Source organism: Vulpes lagopus, chromosome 8 (assembly GCF_018345385.1).
Source record: "Vulpes lagopus strain Blue_001 chromosome 8, ASM1834538v1, whole genome shotgun sequence".
Taxonomy (NCBI): domain Eukaryota; kingdom Metazoa; phylum Chordata; class Mammalia; order Carnivora; family Canidae; genus Vulpes; species Vulpes lagopus.
In genome coordinates this window covers 68539044-68562187 of record NC_054831.1, presented here as the reverse complement: position 1 = coordinate 68562187, position 23144 = coordinate 68539044, and the positions used below count along the sequence as shown (strand labels likewise).

Here is a 23144-nt window from a genome sequence, read left to right as displayed (position 1 = left end):
ATCAGTGTATAGACAGTTTTAGGACAGTATAATCTTAAACTTTTTGGCGTAAAGCCTTTTTTGTTAATACAGAGCTTTTAATACAGTGAGTGGATTAACTGGTATACAGACTAATATATCTTAATTCCTGGGCTAATAACACCTGGTTATTAGCAGCCTCATTTACCCCTTTGTGCCACAAAAATCTTATTTATGTACTTTGCTGTGAAAAATGTTAGCACTGCTGTCTTATACTTGATTCTTTTTTTTTTTTTTTAAGATTTTATTTTTAAGCAATATCTACATACAACATGGGCTTGAACTCATAACCCTGAGATCAAGAGTTGAATGCTTCACCAACTGAGTCAGCTGGGTGCCCCTTTACTTGACTCTTGTGTTGCTAATCTTAACCATCTGATGATGCTTTTTTGGCTCTCCTTCCTTCCCTTCTAAATATACGCAGTTTCTTAAACTTTCTTAGATCATTTTTTTTTTTCTAATACTTTTTCTTTGCCAGTACATTTTTTTAAATCTTGCAATTTCTTTGTATCTTTATATGGGTGGCATCTATATTTTCGGCCCTGGTTTTTCTCATCCTAGCACTAGTCTTGTGGACACATCATTATTTCTGGACATCATACTATGTAAGCTTTCATCTTACCATGTAGATCTCTGTTAATGACAAGATTAATTCATTTGCACTTAATACCTCAGAGTCACTTCCACATTAATATTGTTGCTGAATTCTATCAATCTGCCTCCAAAATATCTCACAGAATGTTGATATTATTATAAAGTCTCCTCAATTAACTTCTTGAACACAGGCAGGGCAGTTTGTCTTTATGGTCTTTCTGAGCCTTCAGTCAAGCTCCTTTCTGGCCTGTAACATACAGCCTTCATTAGGTTCCCCAGACTGTGGCCTCCAAATGTGGCCTCTTCCATCTGCTTTCTTGTCTTTACATTTTAGTGTACCTAGTCTTTGTTTCTGACCCTGTTAGTTCCTTTATTTAATTGGAATTTGAGTAGCTACTGTGTGCTGTATATCTATTCCTTTTTCTCTATTGCTGTTGGTCCCACTTGAGACATTCCTTTTCATGCCTAGACTAGTGAATTAACCTTCTGACATTTCTTTCCATTTCCATTTCATTTCTGTCTACTTCTTATATCTAATTGCCCCATAACAGCTCTGACCATGTCATTCCCCTACCTTCTGCACTGAGTTGTCTGACCTCTCTCTAGGCCTCTGACTCATTTATTTTCCATTTGTTTTTCCTCTAAGTACTGTTTTTTTCAAGTCAAGCTTTTCAGCTGCCTGTGCTTTTCTACCTTAGTTTAAGGCTTTTGGTCATTGTATTCCTTTAGTATGAAGTATTTGATTCTCTCATTTTCTGTCTCTCTGTCTCATATCCTTCGAGGCCCAATATACACTTCATTTCTTCCACAAACCTTTCTTTATCCTCTTTATTGCAAATCATATTATGGTTCTGTGAATCCTCAAAGCAGTCTATCAAAATCATTCTTTTTTGTGTCTTGTTTTGTGTTATCATAGTTTATGTCTGTCTGATAGACTTAGATTTATAGAATGAAAAGGTCCATGAATTTTTGTTGTGTAGAGGAAATCATTCTTTTTTGTGTCTTGTTTTGTGTTATCATAGTTTATGTCTGTCTGATAGACTTAGATTTATAGAATGAAAAGGTCCATGAATTTTTGTTGTGTAGAGGAAAGAAGCAGATAGTTTAGTGGTTAAGAGCATGGACTTTGAAGTGAGACTGTCTGGGTTCATATTCTGGCTCTGACCGCTCTGCCATGTCACACTGGGTAAGTATCTTACCTTCCTGGTTTGCTATGTAAGAATAAAAATAGTGGCTTCTTCACAAGGTGCTTATTGTCAGTGTGAGATTAGTTAACAAATGTAAAATGTTTATAGTAGTATCTGGCACATGGTTAAATGGGTGCAACTTAACCTCTTTTTGATTGAAGTTCAATTTTGTGACAATTTGTTAAGGATTAGGTATCAACCTAATTCCATCCCAGTATAATTTGGAGATAAAACATTTATCTAGCATTCCAGTTACTAAGTGCCTCCCCTCTTCACTCTGTCGGTTTTCTTCTCATCTTTACATTGGTAGATAACTTTTTAAATAATTTGGTTTGTTGCTTGAAATACAAAGATAAACTGCTTTCATTACTAGAAATAGTCCGTATTTTTCCATTTAAAAAATTTATAATTTATCTGAAATTCTGCATAATGTACAATGAAGATAAAGAGATGAGTAGTTCTTTTTTTTTCTTTCTTTTTTTTTAAAATTCATTTTGCCAGCATATACTATAATGCCCAGTGCTCATCACATCATGTGTGCTCCTTAATACCTCATCCCCCCCCCCCCCCCCCCCAGCTCCACATCTACAACCCTTTGGTTGTTTCTCAGGGTTAGGAGTCTCTCCTGGTTTGTCTTCCTCTCTGATTTTTCCCCACTCAGTTTCCCTCCGTTCCATTATTGTCCCTTTCACTATTTCTTATATTCCACATATGAGTGAAACCATGTGATAATCATCTTTCTCTGATTGACTTGTTTCAATCAGCATAATACCCTCCAGTTCCATTCGTGTCGATCTAAATGGTAGGTATTCATCCTTTCTGATGGCTGAGTAATATTCCATTGTGTGTGTGTGTGTGTGTGTGTGTGTGTGTGTATGTGTATATGTGTATATATATATATATATATCACATCTTTATACATTCATCTGTTTAAGGACATCTCAGGCTCCTTCAGTTTTGTTTTTTTTCCTTCAGTTTTTCTTCATGTTAACAGTTTTTTTGCTACTATTTATTCTTTTCCTTATTTTTTCTTATGATGAGAACTTTTAAGGCCTACTCTCTTAGCAGCTTTAAAGTTCCAATAAAGCATTATAACTATACTCTCCTTGCTGTATGTTATATTCCAGAACTTACTTAAAACTGGAAGTTTCTACCTTTTGCCTCTTTTTACCACTTCACCTCACACCCACCTCTGCCAACCATCAACCCACTCTCTATTTCTGAGTTCAGTTTTATTAGATGCCACGTATTAGTGAGAGATCATACAGTATTTGTCTTTCTCTGACTTATTTCACTTAGTATAGTGTCCTCAAGGTCCATCCATATTGACCTCATATATTTAAAATGTCTTAATTTGTAGCTTTAAAAAAAAGTTTTCCCATTTTTTAAGATTTATTTATTAATTGGCGGGGGGGGGGGGGGTCATTGTCAGAGGAGGGGAGAGAAAGAGGGAAAGAGAAACCCAAGCAACTCTTTACTGGATGTGGAGCCTAACATGGGGCTGATCTCACTACCCTGAGATCAGACCTGAGCTGAAACCAAGAGTCACACGCTTAACTGACTTCCATCTAGGCACTGCCCCTCCCCCCCAATTTGTCTCTTTTTCATCTAGTATCAGTAGGTTTAGATACATGATCATTTTTTTCAAATTTATTTTAGACAGTATACTTCCTGTCAATATGTTCCTTAATATTTCCGTTATCTTTTGGGCGTTTTAATTGACATAATGCTAAATCTGAATTAGGAAGTATTTTCAACTTTGCTGATTTAAATAATGAGATGTAGTTCTGTTTCTCCTTTTAAATAATATTTTTTCCTTTCCTCTTTCCTTCTCTTCCTTTTTTCTTTCTACTTATTTTTTTCTTCTCTTAACATTTATTGTGCTCTAGTTCCTTTAAATCTTCATTAATTTGCAAACATTTATTTATATAAATACAATCTCATTTCATAGCTCCTGTTAATAAAGAATTATTTGAAAAGGATTAAATAATAATTGAGACGCTATTCTAATATTGCTGAGTTTTTAAAAAATGTCACCCTTAAATTTTATGATTTCTCTTAGAGAATAATGTTTTATATACATATCTAGTTGTGTTTTCACTTTCTTGTACCTTGATAATTTCATAATAGGAAATGGAACCCATTAAGGCCATGTTCATTTTCACTAGCCCTCGACGCTTTTGCCTTCATGGGTCCCTTTTTCCATGAAAATTAATAAAACTATTTTATAACTGCATTATTACAAAAACAACTATATTATTATACACCCAGACATTCTCTTTGCCCCAAAATTTCATTTTTTTCTTTTTCTCTTAAAATAAATTTTTATTTTTATGGGCCCCTAAAATTATTGTGAGCCCTAAGTGTTGCATCTACATGCCTAAGGATAAGTGGTGTTACACAATTGTGTAAGATATTCTCAAATCGGGATGCCTGGGTGGCTCAGCGGTTGGGCACCTGCCTTCGGCTCAGGCCATGATCCCAGGATCCGGGATCCAGTCCAGCATTGGGCTCCCTGTGAGGAGCCTGCTTCTCCCTCTGCCCATGTCTCTGCCTGTCTCTCTCTCGCGCACGCTCTCTCTCTCTCTCTGTGACTCTTATGAATAAATAAATAAATCTTTAAAAAAAAAGATATTTTCAAATCAACTTAGTAGTAGTAAGATTATTAAGGTGCTTTTCAAGTGAGCAGTAAACTATGGGATACTTTTTTTAATCTTATTTTATTTATTTATTCATGAAAGACACACAGAGAGACTGTGCAGAGACACAGGCAGAGGGAGAAGCAGACTCCATGCAGGGAATCCAACGTGGGACCTGGTCCCAGGTCTCCAGGATCATATCCTGGGCCGAAGGTGGCGCTAAACCTGTGAGCCACCCAGGCTGCCCATATGGGATACTTATGATGGTGTTTGTAGTATTTCTTTTGTTTGCTTATTTCTTTTTATTGTGGTAAAACATATATAACATAAAACTTAGGATTTATCCATTTTGTGGCATGTTTGTGACATTCAGTACAGTCACATTGTTGTGGGATTATCACCACTACCCATTTCTAGTACTTTTATTTTTTTTTTTTAGATTTTTTTTTTTTTTTTTTTTTTTTTTTTTTTATAATAGTCACATAGAGAGAGAGAGGCAGAGACACAGGCAGAGGGAGAAGCAGGCTCCATGCACCGGAAGCCCGACGTGGGATTCGATCCCGGGTCTCCAGGATCGTGCCCGGGCCAAAGGCAGGCGCCAAACCGCTGCGCCACCCAGGGATCCCCATTTCTAGTACTTTTAATCAACCCCAGCTAAAACTCTTATTAGACAACTCCTCATCACTTCCCTGCCAGCACCTGGTAACCAATTAGAACCACTTAGAGTTTGTTTTTAATCTTTGAAATCATTTTGTAATTAGTGTATATGGAGAACTTGTGGAGATCTGGTTTATGTTACCTAGGAACCTACATACATATATTTAGTTATGGGTTCCTGAAGGTAGCATAAAACTATTGAATATCACTGTAGGTTGTCAGCAAGATATTCGAGGTACCCAGTGTGCTTTAGTTAAGACTGAGAAATGTCATTGGTTTGAGAGAGGTGTTCCTGAAACCATACGCATGTGTTGTGTATTTTCCTGAAACAAATTTAGATAGGGTGGGCTGAAGTATGGAAAATTATGGATTGGAATGCATTTCATAAGGTTAGTTGTGTACTATGCAGCAGTCTAGATTTTTTAAAAAAGCATTACCATTTGGGGGTTTTTTTGTTTGTTTTTTTTTTTAAAGATTTTATTTATTCATTCATGAGAGACACCGAGAGAGAGGCAGAGACTCAGGCAGTGGAAGAAGCAGCCTCCACACAGGGAGCCCGATGCGGGACTTGATCCTGGGACTCCACGATCACACCCCGGGCCGAAGGCAGGCACTAAACTGCTGAGCCACCCAGGGATCCCCTGGTTTTAATTTAATTTTATAAAATATACAGATTTATTTAAGAGGATGGATTTGGGGATTATAGAGGGAACTTTAGGAAAAGCTTTTCTTTATAAGCTTTGATATTTTTATCAAAATTATTTATAACCATCAGTATATTGTGGAATTATTTAGTGCAGAAATAAAGTAACTTTTGTCAAGTCTTTCTCCCCCCCCCCCCCTCCACCCCAGATCCTTTTGGTCTTTTCCTCCTCCCGCTCCCCTTCCTCCTCCTCCTCCTTTTTTTTTTGTAAGCATCATCTAGTTTAGAGTTGTTGTAGTTTGGAAAATATTCTCAAGTTTTTAAGGGAAGAAAAAGCCATTATTGTGAAATTTTATTTAGTCAGAACTGTGACCCAGAAACATGGCTTCCATTGTTTTGAAAAATGTTCCTTATATTCTTTCTCTTTTAAAAATTTTACTGTTCTCTTCTTTAAACCATACATAAGTGTGAATGTATTTGTTGATTTCAGGAAATACTTATGTTTATGTAAAATATGTACTTTTTTGATTTAACAATAGATTTATATTTACATGGCTCAAAAATTAAAACAACTTGAAAAGATGAACATGGATAAGACTAACTCCTATCTCTTTTTCTCCTCCATCCTATATAGGTAGCTGCTTTTCTTGCTTTTGTATCTTTTCATTGTTTCTTTACAGGAATATGAATTTATTTTCCATTGATATATAATAAGCATATTGTATACATGATTCCACATTTGTAATTAGTTAATTCATTAATATATCCTGATAGCCTTAGAAATACATTTCTTTTAATGTCTGTTAGCAATACATTGGTTGTTAAATTGACAACATACAGAAATCATTTTGTAGTTTAACATCAGGTTTTAATTAGTGGCATGTAGAATATTACCACACTTTAAAATAATTATTGGGGATCCCTGTGTGGCTCAGCGGTTTGGCGCCTGCCTTCGGCCCAGGGCGTGATCCTAGAGTCCCAGAATCGAGCAGAATCGAGTCCCACATCCGGCTTCCTGCATGGAGCCTGCTTCTCTTCTGTCTGTGTCTCTGCCTCTCTCTCTCTCTCTCTCTCCCCCTCTCTCTCTCTCATGAATAATAAATAAAATCCTAAAAAAAAAGATTAACAAATTATTTAATAATCGCAAATAATTATATCAGTCTCAGGAAACCTAGTAGTTGTAATTACTGTTTGTTTCATATAGGTTATAGAGGTTATTTTTTAAGCAATGAAATGTTTGAATATGCTGGACTTAAAACTTTAAAGAACATTTTGAAAATTTTTTCTGACTTCCTAGGACATTCACATGATTTTTAGGGTACAGTTCCAGTGTATGAGTAAGTACTGAAAAATGCCTAACCAATGAGGTCATATGATAGACTGAAAAGTCTGTTTGTTTAGAATCAGGAGAAGTTTGAGAATGATGGTAGCAGTTTTCTTTAGCATGTCTTCACATAATGAATAGCTTTTATTTGTTCTAAATCATTTGTTTATATTCTCACATGAAAAATAAATGTGTTGAATAAAGGTGTTGATTATCCACTATACAAGTTAAAATTAAAATTCTGTAATTGACATCCAGATTAATTTGTATTGTTACTTTGTATCTGAACTGTCTTTGCTTAGCTTTGGGCAGAGATAGAGTTGACTGAATGTGGAAAACAAGATATAACTTGGTTAAGGGATTATTTAGATGATAAATCTTTGATTTATTCCTATAGAATTAGAAGGATATATAGTCATTACTGACATTTTGTGAAGAATACAAATATAAGCCTTTGGAAAAGAGTTTGCTAAAAATACTTTTCATTTTGTCTGTATTGCCTTGTCTTAGACCTGGGCTGTGACTAATTCTGTTTTTCACCTGAAGGTTGATGTAGTATTTTCAGATTTTTTTAAAGGGAAAAGTAGTCTCTGACCCAGACATCTTCAATTACATAGAGGAACACATTTCTTCCAATATATAGTATGATAATCGTATCTTCAAGTTATAAGCTTTAATTTTCAGAGTCTTCCAAGTGCTCTTTTAAGAATAATAGCCATCATTTACTGATGGCTTATTATTTGTCAAGTCTTGTTTAAGTTCTTTAGAAACATTTTATATAATTATCACAGCCCTAGGTACTATAGGTTTTTCCAGTTTACAAATGGAATATAATTCATATTTAGGATTAAATATAATTTAAATTAGGGGAAATCCCAAGAGGAATAAAATTAAAGGATTTTTTGTAAAGTGTGATCTTGGTTTTCATGTCTTTTTTACTTTACATTGTGGACTTATTTTTAGTTGGTTTCATTCTCTCTGCATCAGTCATTTTTTCTTTTATATGACAAAACAGTGAGTACTAGCTGGGTATCATGCTTTGTGTATGCAGTGGTAAATAAAACAACAAAGCCTTTGTCATCAGCTGTGGTGACAGTCTGCTAGTGGAAGGTAGAAATAAATAGGTAGACAGATAACAAGCCAAGATAGTGCTTTAGTGGAGAATAAAAGGGGAGACCTACTTAGATTTTTTGAGGAAGGCCCAGTGTGAAAGGATAACATTTATGATTTTAAAGTTGAGAAGAATCCAAGAGCTGAAAGCAGAGGTCCCAGGCAGAGGAAATAATACCTAAGTGAATCCTACAAGAGAGAAAATGGTTGGTGCTAAGAACTTCAAAGATGCAGAGTAGCGAGAACAGAGGTGAGTTGCCCTAAATGAGAGTTGAATATAAGAGTAAGTGAGTTAGGAAAATCGAAGTCATAGTTGGAATGGTTGAAATTGAGATTATAGAGAGTTTTCACTTCCTGGTAATGGCGTGGTCTAGGATGTGACCAGGGCAGTTAATAAAGTGTGATAGAAGTTAAAAAGCCAAGATGTTGGGAACATCACTCATGTAGTAATTAATCAACATCTCTGAGAGAATTAAAACAGAGGTAGTGTTGGAGAGAGTGGCAATGAGCTAGGAGTTAAAATCCTTGAGGGATGAAGGGGTAATTGAGGACTTTTTTTTGTTTTTTTTTTAGAGAGAGAGGAGGGAGAATGTCAGGCAAATTCCATGCCCAGCACAGAGCCCAAAGAGATACTGGATTCCACAACTTGGAAATCCTGATTTGAGCCAAAAACAAGAGTTGGGCACTTGACTGAGCAATGCAGGCACCCCACGTGAGTTGTTTTTTTTTTTTTTTTTTTAAATAAGTGCAGTTAGAAGATAGTCCCACCTGAAGAGAGCTGGACTGTTAGGAAAGAGGGAGGGAGAATGAATAGGAAGTAGTAATGGAAGCAAAGAAGACCCTTATCTTGTACTGATCTATTATAGTGGGAATAGTATCCTCCCTGGAGAGCCAGATTTCTGTAAAGCAAAAGGACTGAGGATTGGAGCTTTTGTTGACATTGGACTGTAAATTCTAGAGGACACAGTGGAGAAGTTTCAAAAGGGAGAAAGTAATACACATGTAGAACTGTTTAATGATGGAAAGGCTAGTCTGGGAGCTTCTTGTAGGGACTGGTGTAAACAGGTATTATAGGCATGTATTCTCAAATTCTCAATTATTGGATAGTAGAGAAAGTAGGGTGTCCAAGACTTCTATGTAGAGCATGGAGCTAGACTTGGGGCTTAATCCCATAGCCATGAGATCACAACCCGAGCCAAAATCAAGAGTTGGCCGCTTAACTGACTACACCACCCAGGTGCCTCAGTCTTTGTTTGTTTACTTTAATTCCAGTTAGTTAGCATACAGTGTTATATTAATTTCAGATGTATATGTTATATTAATTTCAGATGTATAGTAATTCAGCACTTTTCCTACATCACCCTGGGCTCATCATGTGTTAGTTTTACATTAATTAAAAGGCTCACTTTATCCTTTGCAAAATTAAACATAATTTTTTATGTTCAAGAGATTTTTACGTTTCCTTTTCTGTGAACTGTATATATCCTTTCATTTCTAGAAGTCTTTGATACAGTAGGGGCATATCTTGTCTATAGTTTGAGTTGTGTGTGTCTGTGTGTATACACACGCAAACACACACACATATATATATTGCATTATTCTTTTTACTTTGTTCTTTTTCCATTTAGAAGTTTTAATTCTTTATGTAGGTAAATTTATCAGTCTTATGGTTTGCAGAATTTTAGTGGAATTAACTCATTCTGGTGGAATTAACTCATTTTTCTTTATGGTTTCATTTTTTAATTTCATAATTGACTGGTTTTTGAATACGGTTTTAGATTTACAGGAAAATGGAGCAGACAGTATAAAGAAATCTATATATCCCCCCTACTCTTCACATACAGCTGCCCCTATTATTAACACCTTCATTGTATAGTACATGTGTTATAAGTAATGAACCAATATTGATATTATTAACTGAAGTCCATTGTTTCCATTACAGCTCATTTTAGTACATTTTTATGGATTTTGACAAATCTTTAATGATCTGTATCATTAAAATATCACACAGAATAGCTTCACCATCTTAAAAATGTTTTATGCTCCACCTATTCATTCCTCTCCTCTCTTCCTCTTCACTTCTGACAGTATATTTTTTAACTGCTTCTTTAATGTTGCCTTTATCAAAATGTTGTATAATCAAGATCATATAATATGTAGGCTTTTCAGACTAGCTTGTTTTACTTAGCAAAATGCATCTAAGCTTCATCTGTGTCCTTCCGTGGCTTGATAGCTCATTTCTTTTTATTTCTGAATAATACTCCATTATATGGATGTTCTATATATCGTTTTTACATTCACCTATTGAAGGACATCTAGATTCCTTCCAGTTTTTGGTAACTGAATAAAGCTGCTATGAAATACGTTCATGTATAGGTTTTTTCTGTGGGGACATAGGCTTTCAACACAGTTGGGTAAATACCTAGGATCATGGTTTGGAAGACTGATTAGCTTTGTGAGAAACTGCCAAACTGTCTTCCAAAGTCTCTGTATCTGTGGTTACATTTTTTTACATTTAAATCTTTGCTCTTTTTGGAATATCCTCTTATGTAATATGAGGTTGGTTCTAGCTTTATTCTTTTCTGTTTGGCTACCCAAAATTCCAGTGATGTTTACTGAATAGTACATCTTTTTCCTTTCTGATTTGAAATACTGCCTTTATGTATGACACTCCCACTATGTATGACCAGTGTATTTTTTGAACTTTATCTTTTGTCCTATTTGTACATGTGTATACATGTGCTGCTACCACATGGTTTCAATTATTAAAGCCTTAGAATACATTTCAGTATTTGACAGGGCTAAATTTCCTCTTTTTTGTCCTCCTAAGAGTTTTTCTAAATACTCCTTACCCTTTCTACTTCCCCAGATAAACTTTGGGATTGGCTTGACTAGTCTAAAAACAAAATTGTTTTCTTTTAAATTGGCTTAGTTTTAAATTAATTGTCTTTATGATATTAAATCTTCTTATCCAAGAATAGAACATATCTTTGTATCTTTTAGTAGTGTTGTGAAATTTTCTTCTTACAAGTCTTGAATATTTTTGGTAAAGTTTCTTATGAGATATTTTGTCCTTTTGCCACTGTTTAAGTGGAGTCTTTCTTTTACTGGTTGTTTGAAAGGAATTTTCTTTTTTCATCGGTGGACTGTATTATAAATTCTGTGTATCCCGAAGAGAATGATCCATTTTAAGGCAGGAAATTTAGATGATGATTCAGGGAAAAGGGGGGATAGTAGCAGGAGCCAAGTCCTTGACTAGGGTAGGGTTCTGATTCAACTTCATTTTTTCATCTTTACTTGGCCTAGACAGTGATTTTACTTTTGTATTTTACTACAATTTTTAAAACACAATGTATTTTATGGCTAGGACCTATAGAATCCTTGTGACTATAGAGATGGTTTCACAGATAGGGAAACTAAAGCCCTGAGATTTTAATGTGACTTCCAAAAGTAGTAGCATAAGCAAAATTCAAAGTCAGGTTTTTACTCCCAATCTTTTTTTTTTTTTTTTTTTTTTTTTTTTTTATGATAGTCACAGAGAGAGAGAGAGGCAGAGACACAGGCAGAGGGAGAAGCAGGCTCCATATGCACCGGGAGCCCGACGTGGGATTTGATCCCGGGTCTTCAGGATCGCGCCCTGGGCCAAAGGCAGGCGCCAAACCGCTGCGCCACCCAGGGATCCCTTTTACTCCCAATCTTATGTTTATTTCTCACTTATCTGTGTCACATTCTTAAGTGTCTATAATGAACAGTTATTTGAAAGTTAAAATCATGAATCAAGACATGCCAATTTGATATTGAAGTTTTGAGTGCTTCCTTTCTCTCCCATGTATCATATTACATTGTATTTTGCTTGACAGAAATATGCCTTAGTGTTATATGGTCTAGGAAACTCAAAATATCCTCATACTGAATTTAAGTATGTGGTAACTTATCTTTTTATTAATCCTCAGTATGTAGTATGTAGAAGTTTAATTTACCTACTTTTCTGCTGAAGTCTTTTGGAATCATGAACTTGTTTTGTTTTAATCTAAATTCAGTTTGCCAACATATAAACATCCAGTCCTCATCACATCATGTGCCCTCCTTAATGTTCGTCACCCAGTTACCCCATCATCCCACCCACCTCCCCTTCTGGAACCCTTTGTTGAACTTGTTCCTTATATAGCCAGATAACATCATTTGTATACTGAATTCATGTTCCATCAGTCATCTCACGAAAAACACCTACTTTACAAGCTCAAAGTCAAGAATTTGATATTTGTGCTCAGTGTTTCACCCTTTTTGCCCTTGTGTAGACTGTGTTTTATATAAACTGTATTATAGATCAAATCTATCTTTTCAATATGTCATAGAATATACAATTATTTGCTTCGGTTCTGATTGCTTTCCTATTTTATATTAGAGTTCTCTTCAAGTTAGTCTCTTGCTTTTATGCTTTTGAAAGGCATCCTCTACATTAGACTCTTCTCTGTATTCAAGGAAGGTTTTTATTATCTGTTAATTGAAAAAAAAATTAAGATTTAAATTCCTGTATCTTTTAGTGTGTGCCTGCTAGGTACTACCCTATACTAAGACCTATAAAAGCTGTTTGTACACGTTTAGCCTTTCACCACTACACAATATAGATAAATGTAAATCTTTGAAAGGTTAAGTTGTAAAGCATTTTTTAGAGTATGTAAAGTGACAGTTTAGAGGTCAGATCATTCTAGTCTAAAATAATTTGAAAGCTAAAGTTGTAAAAGTAATTTGATAGAAGAACAAACTAGAATTAATGTTGTTGAAGTTCTCTATGTCCCTGGGACAATTCTCAAAGTATTGGAATAACATAACTGATCAGGAAGCGTTAAAATTCCCTTTCAGGATGAGGTCTGTCAAGCTTCAGATCTTTTCTACTTTTTCTACTGTATTGTAGCTCTGCTTATGTCTAGCATTGGTTCTCTACCTGGGTAATATGTTTATATTAGGGATGGTTTTCATTGTCAACATATGAGGGTTAGGTGGGGCAAAGGGATGTGATACTCCAGATAGTCTTATACTATAAAGAATTTTCTGCGCTGAGCACATAATAGTGCTTCTATTTAGAAATCTACTGCTAGTGTCTTTGTACTTTTTCATTCCTGCTTCATAGGTGATGAGAAGTTAACTATGCAAGCACTTTCATTAACTGTGTTACACATTATTACTATTTTTTCTTTTTTTTAATATTTGCAATATTTTAAGGAAAATAACCTATTCTTTTGTCAGGTTCCATGAGGGGGATAATGAAGAAGTAGTATCCTCATTTTGAAAAGTGTATTGGTCTAAGGTCATTGACTTAGAAATAGATGCGGGAGTTAGAATTTAAATTTACTGTTTTTTCAATGGTAATAATTTCCTTAAGGATATAAAACCTTATCACAGTTTAAGTTACTATTTTTATGATACAAAATACTTCTCAAATGAAAAGTAGAAGAGTGGGACATAATTGAAATAAGGGTATTTTTAAAAAAATTTTATAAAGCACAAGATGTCACAAAACTTGACTGCTTTATCCAGCAAAATATTTCTTACTTTTTCCATATATATTAATGGAAAGACCTTTAAGGTAATCCCACTAACTGGTGACTAGGAGACTAGTGTTGAGCTATTTATCTGTCATAACTGTACAGCAACATGCTTGTAAGTAGGTAGACATTTATAAGTAATGAACAGTTTTGGAAATTTACTTGAGGCTGTTTAAAGAGATTTGAAATTTCATTATCTTTGGAAAGAGAGTTGTAGAAATGTGAAATTAGCTTTACTTTTCCTTGATCTTCTGACAACTGATATGAGCTGCATCATATGCATGTTTATCTTACTGTGTTTAACTGTACTGTTTGTAGCCCCCTCAAGTTGAATTTTTCCAGAAAGCTTGTCCCTGCTCTCCATTTAGTGAGCTTATTATGTGCTATCTCCCCATTACAGTTTTCACTTTCTTATAGAGTGTGAATATCTCACTGTACTGAGTGTGATTCTTGCTCAGTGTATGCATATTTTAAACAACGTGGCCCTATATGAAAGCCACCTTTTTTAATGGAGGCTCAAAATAACAGTTTTGCTTTAATAATTGAGGAAAAGTTGCCTATATTGAGCATATTTGAGAGATGGCAGAGTATCTTTTCCAACAGGTAACTCCTTGATCAAGAGAAATTGGCTAATTACAATTTTCACCTGTGCCCTGACTTTGGAAACACACCCCAGGAAATGGTACTATTCCCCTATATTTTACAGTGGTGAGATTTGTGCTGTGCCCATTTCTTACTTGGTAGGTTAAGAGCAACAAAGTTATTTTGGGGTTGGAAAACTGGGAAAGGTGAAAATTTTCCCTTTCCCTGTTCTTATCCCTATCCCTGACCCCAATCTTTTTGTTTTCCTATCTCAAGATAAGGGAAAGAGGATATGTCTTACAAGAAGTTTTAAAATACCAAAATGGAATTTTGAGAAGGTTTTTGCAAGAGACTGCAGAGGTTGGGTAATGGGAATCATTGGTAGACTCTAATGCACATGCACATTTTATCTTTAGCATGTATTTTTACAAAATACTTCATTTATGTTTATTACCATCAATTACCTTACATCCTGTGCACCTCCCAGCACTACTTAATCACTTTTCCCCTTATTTTGATCTTATTGTAATTATTTTTTTTATCTTCTTGTAATTCTAAGGCAAGATTTTATGAAAGAATGTACATTTTTCTCATAGAAAACTAATTCAATGGAAGACATACAGGAGTTGGTAATAAATAGAGCTTGAAAGGAAGATTATTTGATTATTCTAAATACTAAGTATTGTACAACAGTGAAAAGTAGTGTTTTTCCATACTTAGCTTGTTGACTTTTTATTTAGCGTTGACCTTGTTCAAGGCATTATTTTAGGCAGCATTCAGAATGAAAATGTTTACCTTTAGTCACTGATGAGCAGCATCAGCTAAATAATTCCTGTTTTTGTTTCCTCAAATTTCACTTGAGAACATAATTATGTACCATGGGTAAGGAGTAGGGAGCCAAGGATGAGCAGTGTGGCCCTAGATCCCATCTTCAGGAACTCTTTTATTTTTTTTTTAAGATTTTATTTATTTATTCATGAGAGACACACAGAGAGCAAGGCAGAGAGAAGCAGGCTCCATGCAGGGAGCCTGATGTGGGACTCGATCCTGGGTCTCCAGGATGACGCCCTGGGCTGCAGGTGGCACTAAACCGCTGTGCCACTGGGGCTGCCCATTCAGGAACTCTTAAGATGAGGAGATAAACAGTTAAGGCAATTTTATTAACATTTTATTAAAAAAAAAAAAAAAAAGATGAAAAGCAACCCAAACCATTGTAAATAATACAGTAGTGTTTAAAGCTAACAGCTGTCAGCACACTTTGTTATAGGTGATTCTAGTTATCTTTTTTTTTTTTTAATTTTTTTATTTATTTATGGTAGAGAGAGAGAGAGAGAGAGAGGCAGAGACACAGGCAGAGGGAGAAGCAGGCTCCATGCACCGGGAGCCCGACGTGGGATTCGATCCCGGGTCTCCAGGATCGCGCCCTGGGCCAAAGGCAGGCGCCAAACCGCTGCGCCACCCAGGGATCCCCGATTCTAATTATCTATTGCTACATAACAAACCAATGTAAGACTTAGTGGCTTAAATGAGCATTTATTATCATCTTCATGGTTCTGTGGGTTAACAGCTGGGCACTTTTTGTTTGAGGTCTCTCATGAACTTGCAGTTACCTAACGGCTGGGACTGGAGTCCTCTGAAGCCCTGATTGGGTTGGATGTTCTTATATGGCTGGCAGTCAACTGGGATCTCAACTGGAGCTCTCAGTTGAAATAGTTGCCAAGGCTTATGTGTGGTATGAGTTTCTTACAGAGTAGTAGTACCTTGGATCCCAGAGGGAGCAGCCTAAGAGTAAGTGTTCTAAGAGTTGTAGGTTGTATTATACATAGCTTTTTTTTTTTTTTTTAAGATTTTATTTATTTATGTATTTGAGGGAGAGAAAGAGCAAGCATGAGGGGCGAGGGTAGGGGGCAGAGGGAGAGTGAGAAGCAGACTCCCTGCTGAGCAGGGAGCCCCTACATAGCTTTTTATGAACTATACATTTCAGAATATCACTTTCACTACATTCTGTGGATCAAGCATGTCACTGGGGTCAGCCCACATTTAAGAGGAAGATTATTAAACTGTACCTCTTTATGGGAAGTGGTAAGGTCACTTTGTAGAAAAGCATGTGGAAAGGGAGTTATTGTGGTTATCTTTGGAATACATAACTTGCCACAGAGGCCTGGTCTGTAAATATTGACTGACAGCTTTGACCTAGATAACAAAACAATGAATATATCATTAGAACAAAACAGTGGATCCTTAGTAAACAAAATAGTTCCACAGTTTTGATACTTGAGATACACAGTCATTAGGAACTTGAATGGCAAAATGTGGTGTGAGGGTCCTTTACTACTATCATCTAACATTTGTTTATGACTTTTACATAGAAAATTGTCATTATGTATTGAAAGAGTTCTACCCATTTGTAAATATTTGTAAATAAGAACAGAACAGCTAACATGTCATAAAGATTTAGGTAGTCATAAAGATTTAGTTTCATGGTGACCTTTCATGGTTTTGTTTTATATACATGACTTGGTAAAACTTAGCTTATGAAAATTCATAAAAGCAAAAGTGAAGATGACAGTATAATGTTAGTTAATGAAGGCATTATCAGCAGTTATTTGCTACCTGTTGAATATTTTTTTCACAGTGTAATTTGTAATTTACATGGAGATGGTGATTCAGTGTGACAGTTTTGGTGACCAAACTGGTTTAATCATAGGGTCAGTATCCTTTAGCACTGATAGAAATGTAAGGTACTATATGTAGAGGGCTCTTGCTTTCTGGGTACTTTTTTCCAATAAGATGAATGAGCAAGAATAAAAAGTTTTATTAATTCACTGTTAGATCAAAGGAGTGACAGTTGATAAAATTTGTTTAAAGAATATATGCTTTTCAGAATTGCCTTAAGAGCTTCAAGTTCTGCAGCTCTGTTTTCTGTGGGAAACTGGAAAAGTGTGAATTGCAAAAGAAAGCACAGTAGCATGGCTCTGTGGTATTTGTGTCTGAAGGTTAAGAAGAGTTCACGCCTTAATTTTTATTTACCTTTGAGCATGAAGTAGCTTAAGTTAAGTAGTTGTAACTTCACATGGTAACCGAATGACTGAGTGGTATGGTGGGAGACAAGTAGAGTAGAGAGGATTTGATAAAAAAGAGGCCCCTCTTAAAGCTCTACTTTCTTTGAAACCCATAGTAGTTTGTTGAGGTGGATTGAAATAATACCTATGGATAATGAAGCTGAATTTGATGCTTTATTTCACCAGAACTGACATATGCCAAGGCAGCTGTGTACATTCCTAAAAAGTCTGTCTTGTGGCTGGTCTATTTGAGAAAAAGTCATTAGAAGCCACAGTCACGTGAAAGTATAAGTATCCCCTGCATCTGGAAGTTTTGTATTATGCCACTTCGCTCTCATGGAAGGACCTACATAAGTACCTGTTCACTTTAACTAAAAGAGATTTGAAGGGTATTTTCACTGTATAAAAAAAGGCCAGAAGTGAAAATGGCGTTCAGTTTTCCTTTGCGCTGTTTTAGAGATAGCGCACCCCTGTAGCAGCAAAAGTAGCGCCTCCCAGCTCTATTCTGGGGAGCTACATTCAGCATCTCAGCATCAAGCCACCATAGTTTTGAACTGTGTCTGTGAGCATCTGCTTTATTTTGACTTACTTTGTGCATCCATTAGTAAGACATGTCCTAAGGTATCAGAAAAGCCTAAGAGAAGTTATGTTTGGGGTCTGGGAATGCTAAAAACATTTTCTTTATAAATTAGTGGTAATTGCTTCTTCCCTTTAGGCTTACACAATTAGCAGTAATAGTAATAACAAGTAACTAAATCTGTGGAACACCTATGTGTTTAGTTTCTCAAAAAATATTTCTTTTAAGATTTTATTCATTCATTCATGAATGACACACAGAGAGAGGCAGAGACATAGGCAGAGGGAGAAGCAGTCTTCCCACAGGAGCCAGATGCAGGACTTGATTTCAGGACGTCGGGATCACAATCTGAGCAAAGGCAGACGCTCAACAACTGAAGTTACATTGAATTAACTCCTTATGGCTTGTTTTTAGCTTGTTTTAGGATGGATTTAGAGTAGTCTTTTGGGATAGGTTAGTCCCAGTACTAAGGCCTAAACTCCGTGTATCCAGTGAATGCTCTAGATTATTTAGCAAGGACTCTCCATTTTGATATGAACTCTGACAACTGTGTGAGCTTTGGGAACTCCTTGAGTATATAGTTTGCAGTCACTTTTTGTCCAGCCTTATGAAGGTTTTAATCTATGCATGTGTGGCATAGGTAGACCTAAGTGGACTCCTATGTAGGTATCCAGAACTATTTCTTCATATTGCTCCTTTTACTCTGTCTTACCAATTTTAGCTTCCTCAGCCTCCCTGAATTCTGATTTCTGTCCTTTCAACTCAGTGAAATCATCATTCTCTTCTTGGGATCACCTCTACACGAATATCCAGAAACTGCCTTTAGGCAGAAAGCCTGTACTGATAGCTGGAAAGTGCTTCTGAATGAAAAGTTGGGGCTTAGTAATTAATAATTTCTTCTTAGAGATCATTCAGCACTGCCTGTGACCTAATGTCACAGTGACCTGAGTGTATATTTTAAATATATTTTTCCAGTTTTCTCATTTTTAGCAGGAGTATAGGTCTAATTCAGTTTATTCCATCATAACTAGAAGTGGAAGTTTGGGTCTATCATTTCATTTTCAGAACTTTTTCACTTATAAGTAGTGTGAAATGACTAATCTATGATTGCTAAGGAAGAGAGCCTGTTAATTTTGTTTGAAAAATTTAAAGGAACTTCTTAGTATACAGTTCAGTTGTGTCATTAATAGAAATTAGACCTCTCTACTATAGTCTACCTTTTGTATAGGAGTCTGTTGCCTATTACAGTTAAGAGGGGAAAAGCCTGGGTATACTACTAATTGATTGATATATTTCTTATTTTTCAGACCTAAAGATTGTCTTCGATCTATTATGAGGAGAGTGAACCATAAAGATCCTCATGTTGCTATGCAAGCTCTGACTGTAAGTGATTTCATTTTAAGTTTTACCACAAAGTAAACTGCTAAAATTGAGCCATTTTAACTTGTGATTTTCTACTTTTAGCTTCTAGGAGCATGTGTATCAAACTGTGGCAAAATTTTTCATTTAGAAGTATGTTCAAGAGATTTTGCTAGTGAAGTAAGCAACGTATTAAACAAGGTAAGGAACATTATTTTTAGATATGAATGAACACAATTGTCTTCCTGTATTTCATTGTTCATTTTTTCACATTTTAAATCACAAATGACTGGTCTGTACTTTATTTTTTTTTAAAATCCTACCTAGGCTGTGTCTATCCAATATGTAAGTAAGGTAAATGCTATTTTGCTGAAGAGACTACAAGTTTATATAGTTAGAGAATTATTTTTGCTGTTTTAACCAGATTAGAGTATATTTAATCTGTTTTATCATTCCTTTCATCTAATAAAAAAATACATGTATTTCTCTATCTGATTAAATAATACCAGTCTATTTTAGTCACAGTTTTTGTAACCTTTTGTGTAGCCACGGAGGTATTTTCCCAATGTGAGCTGTTCAGAAATACTGCCAAAGTATGACACTATTTTCATTGTGATACAAGAAAGGCCACTATCTCACCATGACAGGATTTTAATGTTATGCTTTTCATTTAACTGGATATGCAATAAAGAATTCCATTTATGAAAAGAAAAGAATTCCATTTATGCAATTCAAGGAATTAAAAGAATTTGTTTATAAGTAACATGTGAGTTTTTCCAGTAAAAATTTATGCATTGTGAAGGGTAATTATTTCTGACTCTTTTGGGAGGAGGAGAGAGGATGGGATATTATATAATCAGGAAAAATTTTAAGATGTTAAGAGGGAAAATACCTTGTGTTTTTGGGGAAAAAATGATTCTTTCTAGGTTTTAGTAGAAAACAGTCCAGAGGGGATCCCTGGGTGGCGCAGTGGTTTAGCGCCTGCCTTTGGCCCAGGGCGCGATCCTGGAGACCCGGGATCGAATCCCACGTCGGGCTCCCAGTGCATGGAGCCTGCTTCTCCCTCTGCCTATGTCTCTGCCTCTCTCTCTCTCTCTCTCTGTGACTATCATAAATAAATAAAAGTTAACAAAAAAATTTAAAAAAAAAAAAAAAAAAACAGTCCAGAAATGAGATAAAAGTTTATTTACATAATTTCTTACAGAATTTCTGTACTTTGTTTTCGAGTATGATTATGTGTTCTTTTCCTTTTTTGCTTTATTCAATTATATTTAGGTATTTTCCACTAATTAATAACTATTCTTTTAATGTCCTGAATGTCCATCAAAATGTATGACTGTTTATGAAGAGATTTTAGTATATAGTGTTTTCTGTAATTTAATTGAAGATGAGATATTCGAACTTGTAGTTAGCATGAACAACTATTTTGAAAAGCAAACAGCTACATATAAGAGAAAGGATTTCTTTATTTTCCAAATGTTTTATAGTGAACATATTGATTTTATACTTGAGGGAGAGATGTTATTTTGAAGAAATGAAGTTTCTAGAAGTATTGACATATAGTGGACCACAAACTAGATCTCGGATAATTAGATAACTTGGAAAAAATACACAGGCATAGTTTTAAAAGTCAGGGGTTAGGAATAAAGGAACTGTCATTTTTTTTTTCTTTTTCCAACTGTTTTTTTTTTTTTTTTGTCTGCAAAATAACCAAAACAAAGCAGACTACTTTTCTTTGTCTTCTTGATGTACAAAGCTCTTAGTTGCAAAATACTCTAAAAAGTTCCATCACTCTGACGTCCAAAATAAGTTAATACATACTTAATGTTTTACTTTGACATAAGGTATGTATGTTGGTATCATCTATTGTTTCATAGTGTGAAAAAACTTATTTATGGTAATCAACTCTGTTTTCTTATTGTATCATCTATAGCTAGGGGTAATTTGTGATTTAAAAAATATCTACACAACATTTTCAGCACTTTATAATTTTTATATTTAATGTATCTGTGTTAAAACATTAGCCAGGAAATTAGTAGTTTTTATTAAATTTTTTCTTTTTTCAGGGTCATCCTAAAGTCTGTGAAAAATTAAAGGCTCTTATGGTTGAATGGACAGATGAATTTAAGAATGATCCACAGCTTAGTCTAATATCGGCAATGATTAAGAACCTTAAGGAACAAGGAGTTACATTTCCAGCTATTGGTTCTCAGGTATTTTGTAAAGTTGCATGTGTCTTTAATGTAGCCACATTTATATGAATTTTTCTTTTCCCCCTCAAACCCAGGTAGTTTTTACTACTGCAAAGGATTTTTTTTAATAATCTTTAATAATTTTTGTTAATAATCAGTGGTGCCGGAAAAATACAGGGGGAATATTAATGTGTTCTAACTTCCACCTTCCCACTCTTTCTCCTTCCTTGTAAATAAATTAGATTAGCATTTTACAATTTAAGATATTTTTTTTGGAAGATTTTATGTATTTATTGACACAGAGATAGGGGCAGAGACACAGACAGAGGGAGAAAGAGGCTCCATGAAGAGAGCCTGATGTGGGACTCGATCCTAGGTCTCCAGGATCACACCCCAGGCTGCAGGCAGCGCCAAACCGCTGCGCCACTGGGGCTGCCCCAATTTAAGATTTTTTAAAGAGTTTTTAATAACATAGACAAAATTGCTTTATGATATTAGGTGGTACTGACAATCTTCTTAAATAGGCTTCGTGCTTTAATTTTGTCTACAAAGAATGACAGCTTAAAAATCAGGATATCCTTAAAATTTAAGGATGAGTTTAGAGGTTCTTTTGATTATGCAATTTAAGAATACTTGTATTAGAAATGAGAAGGAGATAAGAGAGTCAAGAGGAGAGAAGCACAAAAAGCCTCTTTTCCCTTAATAAGAGTTGACTGGTTTGTAAAGATGATTGAGTGAAAGGCTTAAATTTCCTTTCTGCCCCTTCCTCCTCCAATTTATGTGTAATGGGATCAATTTCTAATTTACGTATTAAAGGAAAAATTGAAGGGTGTCTCATTTTTTCTATTCTGGGTAACCATCCTTTGGGATCTCCTGCTAATCTAGGGACTTAAAATGTGTGGTAATTTACTATACTGCCTTTCCCTACTCCATTATTAGGACAGAATATCACAAGTGGTGTGAAAGCACGCACAGAAAACTCTCTTTAGATTTCTTCCCCAAAGCACTCTTTTAGTTTATCTGAATATTCTTGAAGTGTGAAGATCCAAAAGTATGTTTGGGAGATGAAGGAAGGAAAGGATATTTTTCTTCTTACTTGAAAAAATTTGGCTTATGAATGGTTTTACAATAATGAAATATATCTTTAAGAAGTATTTATTCATAATTTGTAGCTGGCTTTTTACTATCAGAATAATTTCTAAAATCTGTATAATTAAGGAATAATTTTATGCAGAAAAATCTTCTAATGAATTCCTTGACAAAAGAGGCATTGTTTATTTATCAAAGGGTAGACTCGCAGAAAATCAGGAAGTATATTAATCATAAAGATGATTAATGAGATTGCAGTTCCTGTGCCCTGAAAAGCTTTTCTAGAGTTTATTACTTCATCATCATCACATGAAAGTTTGTTAAAAATGCAGCATCTTGGGTGCCACTCTAGACCTATGGATTCATTATCTCTATTTTAATAAGCTCCCTGGATAATTCTGTGTGCACATTTAAGTTTGAGACATGCTGCTTTTGAGTACAACTTTCACTGTAGGTGAAAACTGCTTTTCAGGCCACAAAGGGATTTGTTCTAGTTAGAGAAGGAAGGAGAACTAATGACCCATGTGATATGTAGCTTTGTTTGGTTAACCTAGAATCTCAGATA

At 35.2% G+C, this 23144-nt stretch overlaps 1 protein-coding gene across 3 annotated transcripts in view; it reads left to right on the top strand.

Moving 5' to 3' along the window:
* The window catches only part of STAM (signal transducing adaptor molecule), a 79550-nt gene that overhangs the window by 23509 nt on the left and 32897 nt on the right, over positions 1 to 23144 (top strand). For 2 of the 3 annotated variants that reach the window (XM_041767083.1, XM_041767081.1), the window contains 3 exons: positions 19247 to 19322; positions 19404 to 19499; positions 21365 to 21511. In XM_041767083.1, the coding sequence (XP_041623017.1) occupies positions 19272 to 19322; positions 19404 to 19499; positions 21365 to 21511 (294 nt within the window). In that variant the 5' untranslated portion in view covers positions 19247 to 19271. Of the gene's footprint in view, positions 1 to 8745; positions 8885 to 19246; positions 19323 to 19403; positions 19500 to 21364; positions 21512 to 23144 lie in introns of all 3 variants that reach the window. The other variant, XM_041767082.1, reaches the window with a different exon arrangement.